The 20,481-nt window shown below is 41.5% G+C and overlaps 1 protein-coding gene across 7 annotated transcripts in view; it reads left to right on the top strand.

The window, feature by feature from the left end:
- NPAS3 (neuronal PAS domain protein 3) overlaps positions 1 to 4,570 on the top strand; it is a 612,196-nt gene extending 607,626 nt beyond the window's left edge. For all 7 annotated transcript variants that reach the window (XM_071809391.1, XM_065840021.2, XM_071809390.1 and 4 more), the window contains one exon: positions 291 to 4,570. In XM_071809391.1, coding sequence (XP_071665492.1) covers positions 291 to 1,600 — 1,310 coding nt within the window. In that variant the 3' untranslated portion in view covers positions 1,601 to 4,570. The remainder of the gene's footprint in view (positions 1 to 290) is intronic.
- The last annotated feature ends 15,911 nt before the right edge of the window (positions 4,571 to 20,481 follow it).

The raw sequence follows: 20,481 nt of genomic DNA on the forward strand, positions 1-20,481 counted from the left end.
GAAGAGGTCCCCCTCAGTCAAGGTGCAGGCCATGTAGGATAGGCTTTTAGTGCACCAACAGTCCCGAGTCAGAGAGATGCATGGTGATTGAAACTATCCCAACACAGCTTTGCAAAAAAATTGTGGCTCTACAGAACAGAGTACCTTTTGCCAAAAAAAAAAGTTTACAACAATCAAATATCGTTGGTAGCTAAAAGTCTAGACTTGGGTGATAATATCATGTTCCTGTTGCTGAGGTTTGATTTTGGTTTGTTTTTGTTGTTTTTTTTTTCACTTTCCATTTGCTCCAGAGGACAATGAGAACTCAAAGTCAGATGAGAAAGGAAACCAATCAGAAAACAGTGAAGACCCTGAATCGGACAGGAAAAAGTCAGGAAATCAGTCGGATAACGAAATGAACTGTAATGATGATGGGAACAGCTCCAGCAACCAGGACAGCAGGGACAGTGATGACAGCTTTGAAAACTCTGACTTCGAGAATCAAAAAGCCCCTGAGGACAGTTTTGGCACTCTTGGCTCTATGCAGATCAAGGTGGAGCGCTATGTTGAGAGTGAGTCAGACTTGCGGTTGCAGAACTGTGAATCACTGACCTCGGACAGTGCCAAGGACTCAGACAGTGCAGGGGAAGTAAATGCCCAGTCTTCCAGCAAACATCAAAAGAGGAAGAAAAGGAGAAAAAAGCAAAAGGGAGGCAGCATGACCCGGAGAAGGCTGTCAAGCACCTCGAGTCCAAATGGACTTGACTCCGCTTTGGTGGACCAGCCCCAGCTGCTCTCGTCGCCAAACAGTGCCTCAGTGCTCAAAATTAAAACAGAAATCTCAGAACCTATCAATTTTGATAATGATAGCAGTATTTGGAATTATCCACCCAACAGGGAAATCTCAAGGAATGAATCACCCTACAGTATGACCAAGCCCCCCAGCTCTGAGCACTTCCCTTCCCCCCAAGCCAGCAGTAGTTTACATGTCTCCATTCCAGACTCCGTTCTCACCCCACCAGGGACTGAAAATACTGCCAGCCGTAAAACTCAGTTCAGCACCTCATCCAACTCGGCCTTGGCTCCTGTGTCCTCTGACCCTTTGTCACCCCCACTTTCAGCATCTCCACGGGACAAACACCCCGGAGGTCCCACAACTTCCAACTCCTTGTTGTACACTGGGGACCTGGAAGCCCTTCAGAGGTTACAAGCAGGCAATGTGGTGCTTCCTTTGGTTCACAGGGTAACGGGAACCCTTGCTGCGACCAGCACTGCTGCTCAGAGGGTCTACACCACTGGCACTATTCGGTATGCTCCAGCTGAAGTTACTTTAGCCATGCAGGGCAACCTCCTCCCCAACACCCACGCTGTTAACTTTGTTGATGTTAACAGCCCCAGCTTTGGGCTGGATCCTAAAACGCCGATGGAAATGCTCTACCACCACGTTCACCGCCTCAATATGTCGGGACCGTTTGGAAGCGCTGTGAGCGGGGCCAGCCTGACCCAAATGCCTGCAGGGAATGTGTTCACAACTGCCGAGGGACTGTTTTCCACTCTTCCATTTCCTGTGTACAGCAACGGCATTCACACTACACAGACTCTGGAACGGAAAGAGGATTGAAATATGACCACATACTGTGTTCAGTGTTATACTCTGAGGCATAGACTATGTTTTAATTTAGACCTTTAATTCTAGCACTTTGAATTTGAGCAGGTCAGCTTATTCTCTCAATATGATGGTCCCCATTTCATTCCCTTTCTCTTTAACTTGACTTATTCTTTAATGTAAAGATATTTTTTTATTTTTGCCTTCAGAGAGTTGAAGTACCAGTTGCCTGCCATTTTGTCTTCTTCCGAGATGTGTGTTTTTTCCTTTGCATCTTTATTAAGATGCCTTTAATATGTGTATGCCTCTGCCATAGAATACTCAGTGTTGTGGTAAAGAGATTTTAAAGTGACAACCATTGGTTTTACTTCAAAATGATCTTGATATGATCAAGATTAAAAAAGACAAGCATAAACAATGTGCCCTGTTTGACTAAGTCAAATGAAAAGGGGTTTTTGTTCCTAATTCCTTTAAAAATAGGGGATAGTATTTTAGAATTTTATGCAGAGTTTAATTCTCTTTTTATGGTTAAGATTTTCTTACTTGCACATAAAATAATTTGGGTTCTTAAAAAGTTAATTTCTGGCCTGTGACTAGAATGTTAAAAAGTTGGACTAAATGTTAATTACTGAAACTTTAACTTAATTTCTAAAACCATGGTGCTATCATTTATTAATCTGTAATGTCTTCATACAATATGCAGCTTGTGGGCTGGGTTTTTTGGAAAGAATGTGTTCCGTACTGGTTTATAGTCGGGTGCTGCAGTCTCCTTGGTTAGTTAAGACAAAAGCCCTCATTAACATTTGCTGCAGGACTTAAAATTTTTTACCTCCAAACTAACAAGCATAGCCTCATATCAAATTTAAATGGGTCAGGAAGCCGTTTTCAAAAAGCGCTTAAAAACAAAAACTCAATTTAATTGACGCGAGGAGCAGTTTCTTAGGTGCATATTGTTTTGCTTTATTCTTTTCTCAGTGTAACTGAGGCTAATTTTACAACATCAAATAACACTTCGGAGAAAAAAAAGAAAAAAGAAAAAAGAAAAAAACAGAAGAACTATTTAACATGTTTTGTTTTGGTTTTCATTTAATATTATAGAAGGAAGGTTGTAAATTTCTTTTTGTTCTTTGATTTGGGTACTTCTGGGGTTTTTTTTTCCTTATTTCTAGTGTTGAAACCAATATGTTTTAAAACTAAAGAATGGGTTAATAAGCTTGAAATAGATAACTACAACTGAAAACTGCACATGAAGTAAAAGAAAAGAATCTCCTATTTTGTCTTTGTTGCCAGAAATCACAGTGTAGTGTCAAACACTCCAAATGACTGTCAAATATAAATTCTTCTTCCACTCCATCTTTGGCAGCTGTTTGTTAAGGCATCTAATAACAGATGTGAGAACTGTAATGTGTACAATGTGTAAGTGTCCTTGGCTGTCAGTCCCATTGCAGTTTCAATGTGTGTTACTATATGCAGTATATACTAAGCTAATGTAGTTGTTTTGTCCTTTGTCTTCTCTGTGCTTTATCTCTAGTCTGGAGTGGTAAAGTCCCATTCCTGCAGTCCTAGTGAACCAGTGATTCTTGGGGGTTAGTGGTTTTTGTGTGGTGGCCTTCCTCTGTAATGTCACCTTATGCTGCTTCCACTGTCTGTAAACCTTTTAATTTCTGCTGTTGCTTTGCTGTTGTGTATTCTCAAAACTCTCTCTCCCCCTTCCTCCCCCCCTTCTTTCTCTCGCTCTCTCGTTCTCTCTTCTTCACTCTCAGAGATAAAAGACTCTTAACTAGCTCAAGGTTAATGGAGCCATTTTTCCCACAGAGGAATTCTGGGTATGACGTACTCTTCCAGTGTACCCCACAATGCACTACAGAGTAATGCTCAGATATATTAAGCAAATTAATGCCATATCGCCTCAGTTGTTAACATTCCCAGAGTCCCTTGTGCTCGAACTGTAAGCGGAGGGTGCATTTCTTTGGTTTTCTCCCAGGTAGGTTGGCGGAGTAATATGCAGAGTAAATACCAGTGAGATCGGGAACACTTTCAAAGGCTGACCAGCATTGTTGAAAAAGGAAACTGAGCTTAGAATCGTCATATCTCTTTGCTTACGCGTGCAATGCTAATGTAAGAACTCAGCTGTCCTTTGAATTTTTGATCACTCACTGCGTCGAGTCAATTCCTTTAGTAGCTTTGAATTTGAGAAGCAGGTCCAAGCCACAGCAGAGTAATGGCGAAAAAGGAGTAGGATGCCACAAATTTAATTAATGAGCTTTTAAAGGTTCCATTGGAAGGATTTAAGGAGGTCTAAAAAAAGGTGAGAAAGCTGATTAAGAAATTCAAAGTTTAATTTTGGAAGCTCTGCTCTAGCTATGGAACAATCAAAGGAGTGCACCTATCAGCTACAAAGAACAGCTAGACAGCTGTTGTTGTTTTGGTTTTTTTTATAAATGTTTCTGTGTTGTGTCAAAATGATTTCTGGTGATTTAAACTAACAGATAATCACAGCTGCTGTCTAAATCCATAGTGTTTAAAATTACAAAATGAAAAAAAAACTTCATTACCTGTGAAGACTGTGTCTGTGTTTTTAACTATTTCTTGTACAAATATATGAAATCTTTTATGAGGAGACTGGTGCCAAGTAGCTGAATAATGGGGAAAGGGATTCTGTTCGTATAAATCTTAGCAGTGTTACCAACTCTACAATATAAAAAAAAAATTAAAATGTTAAAAAGTGACAGCTATGGTACATTTATTTTGTGTTAAGCTAACCGAATCTAACTTCTTGAGTGCCTGGCTTATTTGAAACATTTTTTTCATTGATCATTGATAATGCTGCAAATCAGAAATGTACATACTTCATTTACAACAGGGTTCTTTTTATACTTTTGTAGATTCTCATACATGTCATACATGGTTGTCTTTATGTAACTTAATTTTTTTTCATCCCGCAGGTGCCATTTTCATAATAAACTTCTCTTGGATTTGTTACTATCTGGCATCATTTCTTTTACATATAACCATCCTGACTAATGAATGCTGGTAGTATTTGTTTGAGCAGGTATTTTTTAATTGTTTTGTTAAAAAAAATAACAAAAAAAAAAAATCAAAGAAGATAAAGCTAGATTTAATTAACTCTTGGGAAATGAAGAAAAGAAGCTCTCAAGATGTAGGTTAAGAATGCTAATCCAAATACTACAACAAACTTGCCACCATCCTGAATTCTCAGCTACCCCAACTCATTGTCATATTGAGCATTTTTATGCACATTATCAAAGCTGAATAATGGACCTGCAACATTAACCACTATAGAAAGTGTGCATTTTTTCTTGATTAATGCACACCGGAACAGGTCAGCTTTTGTACATTAATCATTTAAAATGCACTTTATATTTTCATTTTGGTACTATACAATGTTACAGTGAAACTCTTCAGTGTCATTATATCCTACCTAGGCTGCTGATGCTTTTAAATGTGTACTTTCTTTCCCCAGAATGGCAACGCGTAAGTTGTTGGTGTCGTGTGGCTAGACTCCCTACCTTACAAACTGAGGACTGAAACATTTACCAGTGTAGTAAAGACAAGGCAAAAAGCCTTGAACTCCCACATGAAGGGAAAAACAAAGTCAAATGGAGTTTTGATTAAGCAGACATCCACACACAGTGGTTGACCCTAAAAAGGGAACAGCCATCAGTGATGACACCTGCATACATTCTAAAAAAAAAAAAGACCCAGAGAGATTGTATTTAGTCTCTGCTGTGTAAAAGCAGGGAGAAAGTGTGTGACAGGACATGCCACCCCAGGTGCCCATCGCTGTCTGCCGGCTCCGGCGGTGGCTGCTGCAGGCACAAGTGGCTGGGTCGTGGCTGGGGAGGGCAGCAGGAGCCTTCTCACCCCCCACTCACAACCTCTCTGCTTTTCGCCTTCATTCTTTGGCTTCCTTTGTGCTGCCTTCCCCACCCATGACAAAGATTACCTGATTCCATATCTTATTTTGCTGTTTCTAAGTATGCAGCCTCTAAGAACACAAATCTGGGACATGTGTAAATCAAGACAGGACTGCCCATAGCCAAAGTCCGCAAGCAACTTTGCATGCCCAAATTTTTTCTCCCTCTGTATGTCCACCTAGAAATTAAAACTATTGGGCTAGTCATTCTAGATGAGAGTTTTGTTGCCTTATTAATGCTGAGTAAAACTGTCTAATCAGTTGCACAGTTTTCAGCACATCTTTTTACAGCAAAAACATACACTCAGCTGAAGTAAGAATATGTGAATCTGACCTGCAGAGCTGATTGAAATGAAGAAAAAAACCCAACAACTATGCACAGTTCTAGCTGTGTGAGCCGGGCCAATGGATTAATAGCCTGAAGTCTGGCTCTTGGACCTTCCGAGCAGTACAGGATTCCCACTTCCCAGGCTCCAAGCACTGAGTTTGATATGTCTCCAACTTGCAGGGGGTAGAAAGGAGCAGAGGTTGACGAGACTGCTTTCAGCTCTGCTTGCTTGTTCCAGTTGGCAATGCAGCTTGTTTATGAGGTAGCTAAGGGTACGGATGCCAACCAAGAGGAAAACGGAATTTAAATGGAGGTTGGAAGAATGACCAGAATAAAGCTTAATGGTAGAATAACATGCCTGTTCCAAATAACTGTTAACCAATGTTAACTAAAGCCACTAATTCCAAGAAGGGGCTTGAGGGGGGCATTTCTGAGTGGTTATAAAAGCTTTTTAAACTTCAATCATACTGTCTATACATTGCATCAGAGCACAGAGTTGATGGTGAAAATGAATAGACTGCTCTAAGACTACCAGTTGAACAAGAAAGTCTGTGCATTAAAGAAAATGACAGAATTATGTTTTATGGTTTGGTTTGGTTTGTTTTTTTTTATAGTGATGCTGTTGCATTGGTTTTGCAAATTATTATTTGTAGCAATTTCTAAGAAACAAAAACAAGTGCTTGAAACGGTTGAATCATTTGCAAAGGGTTCTTTGGAGTTGGTCTAATTGCTATTTTTATAATATTTGGAGGAAAAACTGTTTGCTGTGCAGAAAGTTGGGAAAACTTTGTCAAGTCACTTCATCAAAGAATATTTCCTAAATCAACTGATATCAGTAATTCCCATCTCTGGAAAGTTTGTTCCTGAACCACTTGTTTTGCAAGGTGACGTGTAGGTATCTAAAAGCCACCTGAAGAGCTGCAAGGGGGAATGGGTTCTTTTGAAGCGTCATGACTCTGACAGCTTGCACTGGTGCTATTGCAAGGTGGTCACATCACTGGGGTAACCACGACACCCCTGACAGCACATTTGTTGTTGTGATTCTAGGACCTGCATTAGTTTAAAAGTGTCAGTGCTTTCAGAGCTATTTGCATAATATTTTTCCTCTTGCCATTGTAATTTCTTTATTTTAGTTTTAAGGCTGGGGGAGGAATGGGTGGGAATGCTGGATGTGCATTGTCAACTAATTTAATGAACTGTCATCTATCCAGCGAGTTTACTGAGGAGCCTACAGAAATGTAAACAAATGGAATGTCGCCAGAGCCACAGATGCTCAGGTAAGATCAAACCATTTATAAAACATGCACATTCATGCACACAGACACACTGACTTGCCACCTCTGAAAACCAGTTGGGCTTTCAGACTGGTCAGGGTAGTACCTGTGTACATATGCATAATAAAGGTCCTTTCTTCCCCTTTTCCACCTATTTATTCATCTTTTCATCAGAATGAGTGAGTACTGGAAGCTGTTTTCATAAAACATATCCAATCACATCCACACTTTTCCACCAAATCAAACAGGATCTCTCTGAAAGCAACAGGACTCCAGATGAGCCAAAGATGCAGAGTTCTGCTTTTAATTGACCTGAATCAGAATGCATATTCTCCACCACAGTTTTGTTCAGAATCCTAAATTCAGCAGGAGAGAGTGGAAAAGCAGGTTTTATTTCCATAATCACTGTGAGGTGGGTCTTTGAGCAAAACAATAGCCCAGAGTAGTTCAGAATTCTTTCACATAAATAACCACATTGCTAGAAGTACCCCATACTAGAAGTAAAACAAGAAAGCTTAATAGCTCAGGTCCAAAGCAATGCAAATGAAGTCAATACGTATGAGTTTTATCACATTTGTAGAAGTTAAAAATCTTTCCCATCTTGTAGGAATTGTGTAGACTAGATGCAACGCAGAAAATGAGGGATCTTTTAATAGACACCAACAGTACAATGAGTACTGACATAATGCCCAGGCAAAAAGATCATCAGGACCCAGTAAGGTTTATGGAAAGTCCTTGGGAGAAGGTTTGCATTGCTTTCCAGATAAAGGACTTAGCCCAGTACTTTGTCTCTAATTACCTTTCACTGACTCGAGAGATATGGAAAGTATTGAGATTGCCTTTCCCATTACAACTTTTCCTGAGACAAAGGACCCTGTCTTGTTTGTAATAAAAGGGAACATAATATTTTCTTGTAAAAGGAAGGGAATCAGGTTTTCCTCTTGTTTTAAAAGCATTCACAGATTTATAGCGGAAATGACAGGAACAGGATGTATTAACTCTATGACCCCAGCAGAATGAGTCTACACCCTTGATTGATTTAAAAGTTTATCTATGTCCTCTGAACAGCCACAAAGGGTCAAGTCTTGGTCCTGCTCAAATCAATGAGAGCTTGACTAATGACTTTAATGGCTTCAGGAACAGGACCAAAGTTTTGAGCCAATACTCATAAGTAAATAACAAAGCAGAGCCTATAGCACGAACTGCCGACAAATGAGTCTGCCTAATTGGTACAGTGCATCATTTCCTTTCTAATCCTCTACCACTCACATGTGAAGAGAGCAATTATTTTTTGTTTAATTAAAAAGTCTTTTCCAGTCTTCCTGAATTGCATGATCTGATCCTTCCAGAGATTCCTTCCTTTAAAACAGGCAGGAAGTGAGACAGAGGCACAGGTAGAACTGGGAAGACTTCTCACACGTGCTCTGTGGGAGTGGGCTTGGCTGTCTGGGTCTTTAATAGCAAAGCAAAGGACTCTGAGTTGGAAACTGCTGGACATCAAAGCTTGTATTTTGTTGAACTACCGTCAGCTGCTACCTCACGGCAGCACCAATATCACCAGTACAGCTTTCCCAGACCCTCTTGTAATATCATCCAAGAGATGAGAAAGTTCAGTATACTGTAAGGAGGTGAGTATTCACAGAAACCAGTTTCCAGGTTCTGTTCAGTAGTGAATCTCTGAGGCCTCTTAGCATCCTTTGCGGTCTGTCCTGCACCTCAGTTAAAATTTCATTTCTTTCTTTCATTTCATTTCTTTCTCTCATCTACTACAGCATGTAAAATAGCATCTTGAAGGGTAGTGACAAAAGCTGATTTCAGCTCAGGAAATCCAGTCTCCTTAGACTATAGCAAATGGAAAGAGCTAGGATTCTCCAAAGGTTTACTTTGAGCTGAAAACCCACCCTAAGTGCTGTGATTCATGCCCACAGCAAGGACCCACAGATCTTAGATTTTGCAGGGTAAGATCAGTTTCTGAGAACGTGCCTCCTGCTTACTGCTCAGTGGCACTTTGAACAAGCTCTGATTTTTGTCCTCTTTCCCAATTAAAAGGAAAGGTCCTTGCTGTTCTGTGTACTTTCACCTCTGCTGCAAGACTTGCAGCTGATGGGCCTGTCTTGACCCCCTTCAGTTCCTTGATAATTTTCTTCACTGAGCATTATCTGAAATTTCCAATCTCATGCTGACATGATCATTTGCTTCCCATGAGGCTGTAGCCTTCATCTTTTCTGTGTGCCATAATTTTTCCTCATTTTCCCACCACCTTTGGTTTCGGCTTTGCCCATCCTTTTTAGCTTCATGGTGTCTTCAAACACACACCCCTAGATTCATAGCACTTCCCCAGTGTGATCTATAACCATTACTGCCACTCCCTGGGCCCTGTTACCAAGCCAATTTTATATCCAATCAAGTATTTTACCATCAGTCCCATACTTGCTAACCTTATAAATTAATCTGTTATGTGGCACTGTATTGAGAGACTTTTCAAGTCCAAGTAAATTATGTCTCCTTCTTCACCCCTGTCCACTCTCATTGTCACTTCCTCAGAGAAATTATCAAGACCGTTAAGCATGGCCTCCCTTTTGTAAATCCATGCTGACTATCTCTAACCAGGCTATATTAGATTGATATTAAATCAGGACAGACTCAAAGGGGGCCTGCTATATTAATGCAACCTAAGGTTGCTTCGTGTGGAGATGAGAGATGATACATTCAAGTTAACAGTACTAGGTCTGATGGTGGCCAGACCCCTCCCCAGGGTTGCAACCTGAACTCCTCCAGAGATAAGAAAAGCTTTTACCTGCATTTGCCTGGTGTGATTCTATTGCAGAAGTGAATGTGATCACTGAGGATAAAGAGAGAACTGGGTTCTGCTTTTATTCATCTATGATTAAGTTAAAATCACAAGGACATTGCAAAAACCTCATTTTTCAGCAGAAAGTTGTCCCACAGCTTCCAATAAAAGCTGTATCTGCATTGCCTCAGGTGCATGTCAAAAGGCAGCATGGGCATTTGCTTCTTGTACAAGCACAGCCATATCATGGAATCATAGAATCATTTAGGTTGGAAGAGACCCTCAGGATCATCAAGTCCAACCATAACTTACCTCTAGCACTAAATCATGTCCCTAAGAACTTTGTCTATCTGCCTTTTAAACACCTCCAGGGATGGTGACTCAGCCACTTCCCTGGGCAGCCTGTCCCACTGCTTCACAACCCTTTCCATGAAGAATTTTTTTCCTAATACCCAACATGAACCTTCGCTGGTGCAACTTGAGGCCATTTCTTCTCAACCTATCACTTACTACCTGGGACCAACACACTCCATGCTACAACCTCCTTTCAAGCAGCGATATGGTCTCCCCTTAGCCTCCTTCTCTCCAAGCTAAACAGCCCCAGCTCCCTCAGCTGCTCCTCATAAGACTTGTTCTCTAGACCCTTCACCAGTTTCGTTGCCTGTCTCTGCACTCTAGCACCTCAGTGTCCTTCTTGTAGTGCGAGGCCCAAAACTGAATACAGTATTCAAGGTGAGGCCTCACCAGTGCAGACCATAATGGGACAATCACTTCCCTAGTACTGCTGGCAACACTATTCTTGATGCGTGCCAGGATGCTGTTGGCCTTTCTGGCCACCTGGGCACACTGCTGGCTCATGTTCAGCTGTCTGTCAGTCAACTCCTCCAGATCCTTTTCCACCAGGCAACTTTCCAGGCACTCTTCCCCGAGGCTGCAGCACTGCCTGGGGTTGTTGTGACCCGAGTACAGGACCTGGCACTTGGCCTTGTTGAACCTCCTACAATTGACCTCAGCCCATCAGTCCAGCCAGTCCAGATCGCCCTGTAGAACGTGGGTCCCTCTGTAGAGCCTAAGGATACCAAGAGAGTCTTCCACCTTGGTCAAGGTGCTGGAGAGAACAGGTGCTTCATCGACTGCAACGATTTTCCCAGTATCCCATTAAGATATTTGGGATCTTTCTTCCCCTGAAGCACGTGCCTGCTCTGAGTATGTCACGACTGACTGATGCCAGAGAAGCAACTTTTTCCATGGAGATTAAAGACAGCGAGAGGTGGGCTCAGGGACTGTGTGGTGAAGCTGAGTGAATCGTGCACAACCCCTTGCTGGGGTATGAAGATGGCAGCCTGCAGAAGCAGGGTGAGGAAAGAGGCTCTCAGCATTGAATCCTGACAGCAGTTTAGGTATAAATTAGGTATCTTTTCTTAGCTTTTCTACCTCTGTGACTGGAAATATCTCCCCCAATGCTCTAAGCATAATTGAGGTCTCTTTCCTTTGAGTGGAAAAAAAACAAAACCAAAAACAAACAAACAAACAAACAGAAAAAATACTGATCCCAACAGTCTGACTTGAGTTTATTTGACAACATATGCATCAAGCACATTGAGATCCAGAGGAGGTAAAAGACATTCCTTGGGAAACTAACCTTTGGCCTCCTTCCTCATAGCACACCCACAATGCATACAAGGGGCCTTCTAATCTACACTCTGTGGAAGCTTATTGCTTATATTCTTTATATACACGTCTGGTTCCCTTGTGTCTTCAAACTAGAAATGCAGTAGTCCATGTATGGTGGGAGAGATGTTGTTCTGGCAGAGTTCAGCACAGTCAGTGCTGCTGCAGGACTTCAATGTTCTGGCAAACATCCACTGAAACAAAGGATAAAGGCCCCCCAATCAGTTTGGCTTACTTTCAAGGCCTTGACCCTGTAACAGCCAGCACAGACATGCTCAGAAAAATCACTTACAAAAACAGTAGGTCAATACAGAGAAGCATAACTTAAAGATAAGGGCTACACGGGCATAAAGAAATAGTTAGAGCATGTCTTCCCTATTTGGAAGAAAAGATTGCTCGCATACTTTATGATGAAAGAGTTCCAAAGAGGAATTAAAACCACCATGTATTTCTTCGGCAAATTTAAAAAAATCAGAAAAGAAAAAAAAATCAAGTTGCTAGACTTACCACATTGCTAGTATCTGCAGCTAAAACATGTAGTCTTGTCATTGACATAAAGATACATCACATCTATATACAGTCACACAGCCAAACAAATGGGGTTTAATATCAAGTGCATCATATAAAGATTTACATACAATCCAAGTTACCAAACATCTTTAAGGAACTGGCTGTTGGACAGGTATACACCCTACAAAGTTCCATCAGTCAACAAGTTACATTTTTGTGAACAAAAATGACCATGTATGACAGATCAGATTACGGTAACCATCCCTTCTAACCATGTTGAAATAGTGACCTTACTGACACCAGTAAGAAACCTGCTCTTTAAGTGCAATTTGTAGAGTGAGGGATTAGACAAATTAGGAATAATGAGAACTAAAAATGTGAAACAAAACCAGCAGCAAAATTATTTGTAATGATCATAATTTCTGACTATGCTTTCCAGCATAATTTTGTGAGCAAACAGTGAAGTTTTGTGAAGGATCGTAAGTAGCTTTCATTATTATGTTGGCTCCATGTTCTCCTGTAGCAGGTGAGCCATACCAACAGGAATCAGTAGTCCACTTCAGAGAAAGCATCCATGGGAGAAGAGGCTGGGAACTGACATTTGGAATCCTTTAACTTCAGCACTGTCTGCAGAGCATCTGCCTTCTCTGCTTCTTTGGTTCACAAATCAAACAACTGCGTACATCAAAACTGAACTGGCTCCCCACTGTGAACAGGGAGTCACACCAGCCAGTCAGCTTGAGCACCATACAGCAGAGTCACAGCAAGGCAGGACAGGACACGGGACCCCAGCACAGGCCTGCGTGACTGTCACCCATCACACTCTGCACATCGTCCCTCCTACACGTCATTCCTTCCTGGTGGTGTCAGAGATATACCGAGGGCTGGGAGTGGGCACAGCACAAGATTCCTACAGACACTTGGGGTCACCCAAACTAACATCAAGTTGCTTTAAGACATTAAAATTCATATGACCAGAAATCACACCATTAAAACAATTTTCCCAAACCTCACAAGTATTAACGTCACCAGTGGCTGAATACCAGTCTCGAGAAAAATAATAAAAAGCTCAAAAACTCTCCCACTGCTCTAATGGCATGGTGCTGCATTGTGCACTATCTCAAACATGTGGCCCTTCAGCTTCACGGTGCTGCAATGAGACATAGACTTTGTCACCTAGCTATGCGTTTATTCCCGCTACTTAAATTCATCTTCTGATATAGACAAGAGGTCTTTTTTCCAAACTAAATTAACTCACTACAATATCCTAGACCCTTACTTAGATGAACATACACCTTCTGTCCTCATAGAGACTCTGTGCAACTGAGCCACTGCTGCAGGTGGAATGATATCTCTCTGAAGTCCACATGTCTCCCTTAAATGTGGGAAATCCCAAACACCTCCTTTTGAGAGATTCTTGCTTCAGCTTAAAATCTTCTCACCTGCTATTTTGGCCAGGTCCAAAAGAACAAAAAACTGAGAGAGTGATAAGTAAATGGATCTAAGAAAACAGCCACTTCTAACAAACTAGAAATGTGTAGAGATAGTACTTAATAGTGCTACTTAGTAATGACACCACTACTATTAGCAGAAGCGATTGCCTTAGCATCAGTAGTAGTGGTGCTGTATTGTTGTAGTAGTGGTAGTAGTAGTATCACATCTACAATACCATAATAAAGATAGTACTGGAGATGACTGAATAGTTGAGTTGTTATCAAGATAAACTCAGAGTACTCCTGGAATTTCCAGTGCTTATGAAACTCTGCTTAACTGGGAACATTCACATCCAATTTCTCTGACCCTCTGCTTGCTTCTACCCTTTTTGGTCATTGATAGACTCATTTTTTCATTTGTGTACAAGATTACACACTGTCAGAGGTTAGCAAAGTGAGCAATTTGGAGGCTTCATTTTGGAATATTATTTGTCTGTTGACCTCGTAATACTATCATTTGATAACTGCATATGACACCAGCATTTAATACTCTGTCTGGGCTGACAGAAAATTCAAGGCACAAATCAGTAACTGTCCAAGGACTTGATCACCACAAAGATAGTCTGCCTTTTCATACCACGCCCAAACGAATACTGCCTAAAGAAATCTGCATGAGCAATTAGGAGGGCTTCATCATGGTGGGTCACTGGCTCTTAAAATTATTCCCATTATAATTTGCTACAGTGGGAACTTCGCAGCCTTGTGAGGGGCATGCCAGAACCTTTCCTTTAGTTGTCTAAAATGGCTGATAAATGCTGTGGTAAGTCAGAAATAACATCTTCTTTGATGATATAGGGGGGTTTGGGGGCCCACAAGGCAATCCTCTGCTCCATACTGTGAGATGTTATAGACTAGGGCTCGAAGAGTACCAAATGCTGATTACTATCTCAATACAGTTTGATAAAAATAACAGTAACAACAACAAAACCAACGATAATAGAATTTTTAAACAGGCTTATTCACAAATATTAGTTAGAAGTGAAATCTGATTAGATCTTCATGCACATTCCATCTGTGTACCTGACAGCCCTCTGCTGAGAAATAAAGGTAAGAGGCACATGCTCAGTTAAGCTGACCCATACAGCGAAATGGTTTATGAGAAATGACGATATATGATGAGAATACAAAACTTAATAATAGGTTTATTTATTGATTGAAAATAAAATTCATGAACTGTGAAGCTGAAAACTGTACCAGAGGGAATTGGTCCGTGAGGACGTTAGAGGGAGAGAGAAAGAGAGAGCATGTGTAACTGTGTGTGTGTGTATTACACGTAAACTAAGTTAAAGGTTGCCTAAAGGCTTCTGATTCCACAAGCAGAGCCTCTGAGGATAGGATCTGAAAGCCTTTAATGCTACTAAGGCTTTGTCAGTAAGATATTTGCATATTTTGCCTACAAACCCAAAACACTGTATTAATTCATTTTTATTTACCTTTCTGCCGCATGCAAAAGAAACCTCGCAGGAAGCTATTAATGACACAGCTTCACAAGTGATAATTTTTAGAGAGGCTTTGCAGGTAGTGACTGAAGAGCGAAAAAAATGTGTGTCAAATTTAGGTTATTAACAACATAATCCTTAAACAGACGGTATCTCAAAAAGTAATTCATCTTCAAATTTGACTGTAAAAATTGCATGATCCTTTGCTCTGTGTGCATGTGAATTCACATTGCATGTCTTTTTTTCTTCATGTTTACTAGAAAGGGAAGCAAGAGAGTTTTGAAGCGCCAAGCTGGAGGCTGGAAAACATAACTTCATCTTCATGCTGTCACACCTTCCACGCAAATTCAGGTCCCTTTTTCCACAATTCATCAGCAAAACCACTGGGAAGCAGCTTTCTCTCGCAGTCGATGTGCAAAGCCATCGGGTAGCACCAGGGCCTGTTTCCAACAGCAGTTGCCTGGGGAGGACTATTTGGGCAGGGTGGGCCAGTAGGGAACTCTGTGCAGGGCACTTCACAGTCCCCAGCAAGTGACAGCCCAAAGACCTCACTCGCTTGGGGCATGTTTGCTGCCTCTGGCATCGTACGTGGGGGATCTGAATTGCCACAACACCTCACCATAAGCCAAATCGTGCTGGTATCTAAAGACACCCACCGAGTTCACCCACACAAAATTGGACCTGGTGTCCCTGATTAGCCCACGACTCACAGAGGCTGGCATTTGGGATGAGACTGCTGTATTTTGTTGTAACTTCAATAATACTTTTTGTTTGGTTAAGTGCCAGGTTCTCAGTAGATAAGCCTTTGGACAAAATAAATGAGAAACAATTGCTCTGCAATTTGTGACCTCCTGCAAAAAAGGAGTCCCATTTAACACAATTTTAACAGCATGATTTGTTAATCACAATACAGCAAAAACAGTCTCAACCTTTCCCCCACTTAATCATGAAGTACCAAAACCTTTGCGTCTTCCCACACTGAGAGAAGTAAAATCCCTTTTTCTTGTGTGAATTTATAATATTCAGTACAAGCTTTTTTAAACCTTCCTGTTGTTGGAGGTACATTTTTCCTCCCTCTACTCAGATCCTTTCCAGATATATAATTTAATAGCAGTTTCCTCTTCCTTCCTGTACTTTTCTGGTCTGGATGCTCTATGTATAGCCTTTCTAGTGTCAAAATTATTTCTGAGGAAAACCACAGAAAGTCATATAGGTAGGCAACAGAAACAGGCCCTGTTCCACTTTCCAGTCCAGTACCTTTACAACACATCTGTAATTTAAACAGAGGAACCACTTAATTTATGTACATGCTAATTTGTCTGCTTTTAACCTATGCTTAATAATTTTATCTACATCTACTTTATTTTCATACAGTACCCCTTGTCTCCCCACATGCTGCATAGACCTGGTCTCCCATTGCATCCCTTGTTGGGCTGGGATGTACATGGTGTCCCTGCATACAGGGAGGTGCCGTGTCCTGGTTACAACCCATCAAAGGCTCTCACAGCTGAAACAAAAGGTTACATATGTGACCCATATGAGACACCAGATACCCAGGCCCCACTGCCCTGCAGGCTGGGTGGAGAGTGGGGAGAAGTAACACATCACCATCCTTCCACCGCCTCCTTGCCCAGAAAATCTGGTTGAAGCCAGCAAGATTTTGTGCAACTGTGAGACTCCTTCAGGGGTGCAAGAAGGAAAAAGCACTGCCTGGTCATGCTGTGGCACCCTTATCACCTATTCCTCAGTTGCACCAAAGTGGGTCTGCACCCAGACTTTCCATTTTATTCAGGAGAAGACTGAACCCACAAAGTCCTGGAGGAAGTCAAAATGCTTCTGTTCCTTGTAGAGCAATTATTCCCAGGAGCAATCCCACTGAAATCAAGAGCACTCCAACAGCAAGTCCCCACATCACAGTGTGTTTCAAAGCCTGAACCCGCTTCAATGGATACACCTGGAGTTCATCACTCCTTCCTGTGACAGACCAGTGGCTGAAATTTTCTTCAAAGAGAGCCCTGGAACCCACCATCCATGCATGGCTTGGATGTGGATGAGCAGGCCCATGTGCTAGGGAGGTGTACAGGGAGGACAAAAAACAGTTATGGCAGCAATGACAAAGAGTGAGCAGAAAGGCCTTGATTTCTACTGGAGCATTATGTGTGGCCAACGAAGGTTTGGGGGCTCTGCACTGAAAGGCTATAGTACATTGCAGTTATTTGTTCTTTGCGGGTGCTCTTCTGTTTTCCTGGCATTTTTCTGTACAAATCAAAGAAATGTTGCATTTTTAAAACTGCAAGGTCAGCTTGCGCCAGTAGCTGTTGCGGGAGAAGCAGCCCTGTGACAGCATTAACCAGGTCACTGCCACAGCTAATTAGCAGCAAACCCCGAAGACATTTCTTAGATCATGACATAGAGAGCTCATGGAGAAAATAAGGAAAAAGAGATTTCTGGGTAGGGGACTCCAAGCTGAGACATTTCCTAAAGCAATTAATTCAGGGGAAGCAAAACACTAGAAAGCTCAGGAATGTATGAATGCTGGTCATTTCTTCCTCCAAATACAAGTGCTTGAGATACCTTTGAAAACTAGCGGCAGCTCTGTGCAACTGCGTCCCACCCCGCTGTGTGCAGTCGCAGGGATGCAGCAGGGGAAAGTGCCGCAGGGGTGAAAACAGATGTGCTCTGAGTGTGCATGAGTAGTGTGCCAAAATGTCTCTTTGTGCTGATCTTCATTCCCTGTAATTGTAATATGACAATTATTTTATAATCCTTTAATATATTTTTAATATATTTTTAATGTATTTTTAACTAATTTAAAGTTCAGGGCTGAGAGCAGATTAGCCATATAGCTCAATTATGCAAATGCTTAAGCCTTTTCTAACACACCAAAAGAAAGAAGGGAGTTTAGATATTTCAGCTTTAATGCCCCCACAAGAATTCTTTCCCTTCCTTCAAAAATGGCTGCAAAACAAACAAATAAATGAAGTTAAATGTGCAGGGCCAGAAACTGTTTTTCTTTGCTTATCCTCAGAGGTCATTACGAAGGTTTAATCCTTACTCGCAGTTCCGTAAAAAAGCAAACCATGGGCAGTGGCAGAACAAGGCTCGGGGCTGTGTGTGAGCGCAGGGCTGTTCTGTCTGATGGAGGTGGCCACTCGCGTTATGTGCCCACGTGGCCTCGCTGGGGGTGAGCCAAGCCAAGCAAGACGTGGGCTGGGTTCTGGAGGCTTGCCTGGGAGACTACCTAATTCAGTCACCATGTAAGTCAAAGGTGGCAAACCCAGTCCTCCACCCCATGTTCCCAATGGATTGTGTGCATCTGCTTCCAGTGTCCAGTAGGACCGGGACGAATCTCTGAAGATGACAATCCTGGCATGTGGCACACTGCCTGTCACATCTGTCACCTACCCCATCAAAAATAACCATGTCTTTGCTGCAAGTGGGTTGCCTATTGCTAAAGGAAATTAAGATTTGGATCAATTGCCTTCAAATTTATTCTCACCCCACTATAGCCCAATAATATTTGGTCTACCATTTTGCTTACCAAAATGTACACACCCTACTCAACCAAACATACCCGAGTTCTTTTTGTTTGGTTTGGTTTCTGGCCCTTGTAAAGTGTCAATAAAAATAAGATGGTTCTAAGTAGTTGTCAAATACCTTGACTAAAACTGTTCTTTGTCAATGGACAGAGTTTTAGTTGAAGTCACAGACATTTGTCGAGTGACTTTATGTTTCATTTTAACATGGTTTTATGACATTTTCTGTTTATGTTTCTATCATCTCTTCAGTAAGAGAAATAATTTAATAGAGAGGGAAAAGAAGTACATATCATGCTTACAAATGTAGGTATGACAGATATGCAACAGATATAACCGTATACAAACAACTATGTCAGAAAGAGTTGGCATCTTCCATCTGCAAAACCTCACCAGAAAATAAAGAAAACCTAATTTTGCTATAGTAATTTCTAAAATAATTACTTGGTCTGTTAGTGAATTTTTTACATCAAATGTCTGCTTGATTTATCAGTGTTAATTATTTTTTAAAGGAGGAGTAGTAAAAACAAGAAGTGGAAGAAACTAATGTAGTTTCTAAAGAGCAGTCATCGTATCAGAAAAGAACTACCTATTCATAAATGGTCAAGTTAAACTTACTCTATATAACAGAGTAAAACACAAGCCATTTCAGGCAAGTTCCCCTGCTCCTGATAGGACATATTTTAAATAGATCTGATAACCTAATTATAATCTTTTCCCTCTGGGTAACAACGCTAGGTGTTATTCAAGTTAATGCCCCCCTTTACAATTATTTTCTCTTTATAATGAGAAAAAATAAAATGGAAATGTATGCACAGTCACACTTGTAAGAGCTTTGGAAGTTATGCGGCAAGATTTTTTGAGACTTTTTCTCACATCAGGTTTCACTAACAGACATATTTGCCAATTCCCTTCTAGTGTTTCCTTTCAGAATATCAGCTGCATTAATTTAACTCCTGTGTTGTGACTTGTTGTTAACAGACACTAAACCTCAGATAAAAGGAGCTTCTGGTCACTGCTTCTGCCTTTTGTCATCATTTGCTTGGTCTGATGATAATGGTGATGTGGGGGACTACGGGGGGTCCGTAGATTCCCTGACGGAGGGCATGGGAACAGAAATTAACCTTGAAGATATGAAGGCCTACCCATGAGAAAGATGGGAGTAAAGGAGTATCCGGAGATGTCAAGGATGCACCCATGAGAGAGAAGGGAGTAGAAGAGTAACATTGATGATAGCAAAATTAGCCAATAAGATGTTACTGCTGTAACTTGTAACCAATAGTAAACAGACACATGAATTGGTAAAACTGTATAAAAATGCACTTGTGGCAATAAATGGCATCTACTACTTTCATCCTGGAAGAACTTGGTCTATGTCGTTTGTTTGTCTCAACCACGACATGGTGACAACATGGAAAATGTTTAAAAGGAAAAAAAAAAGAGGAGTACTTCAGTCTTTCACTCTAAGAAACAAAAGGAGAGGTTGTTGAAAGAAAGCTACGAAGCCATGTCTGCTGAGAAAATACATCAGTTCTGAAACTGACCTAATCTTTCCTGCTGGGTTCCTATTCCAGGTGTGGCCAACCCCACACTGCACAGCCACCACTCCATGAGGGTCCACTGCCATTTTCAGTTCTCCCAGCCCCTGCAGCACCCACACCTTCCCACCCACCAAAGGCAAAGGGCTCTTCAGTTGGTGGCTTTGCTGGTACTGACAGCCACACTGCATGAGCAGCAGACACCTGCAGACCCTCTGCACCCCCAGCACATGCTGGCATTTAAACGTGCATGTGTGTCTGTGCGCACAAGTCTCTATCCCTTTCACTTCTCTGTCCTTCTCACTTTCCCTGCTGCTGCCTCATGCCCCCAAGCAGCTCTGGGGACCCCTGTCCCCAAGGGAGAGGCACGTCTCAAGAA

Source organism: Patagioenas fasciata, chromosome 5, assembly GCF_037038585.1.
Source record: "Patagioenas fasciata isolate bPatFas1 chromosome 5, bPatFas1.hap1, whole genome shotgun sequence".
In the NCBI taxonomy this organism is placed as follows: domain Eukaryota; kingdom Metazoa; phylum Chordata; class Aves; order Columbiformes; family Columbidae; genus Patagioenas; species Patagioenas fasciata.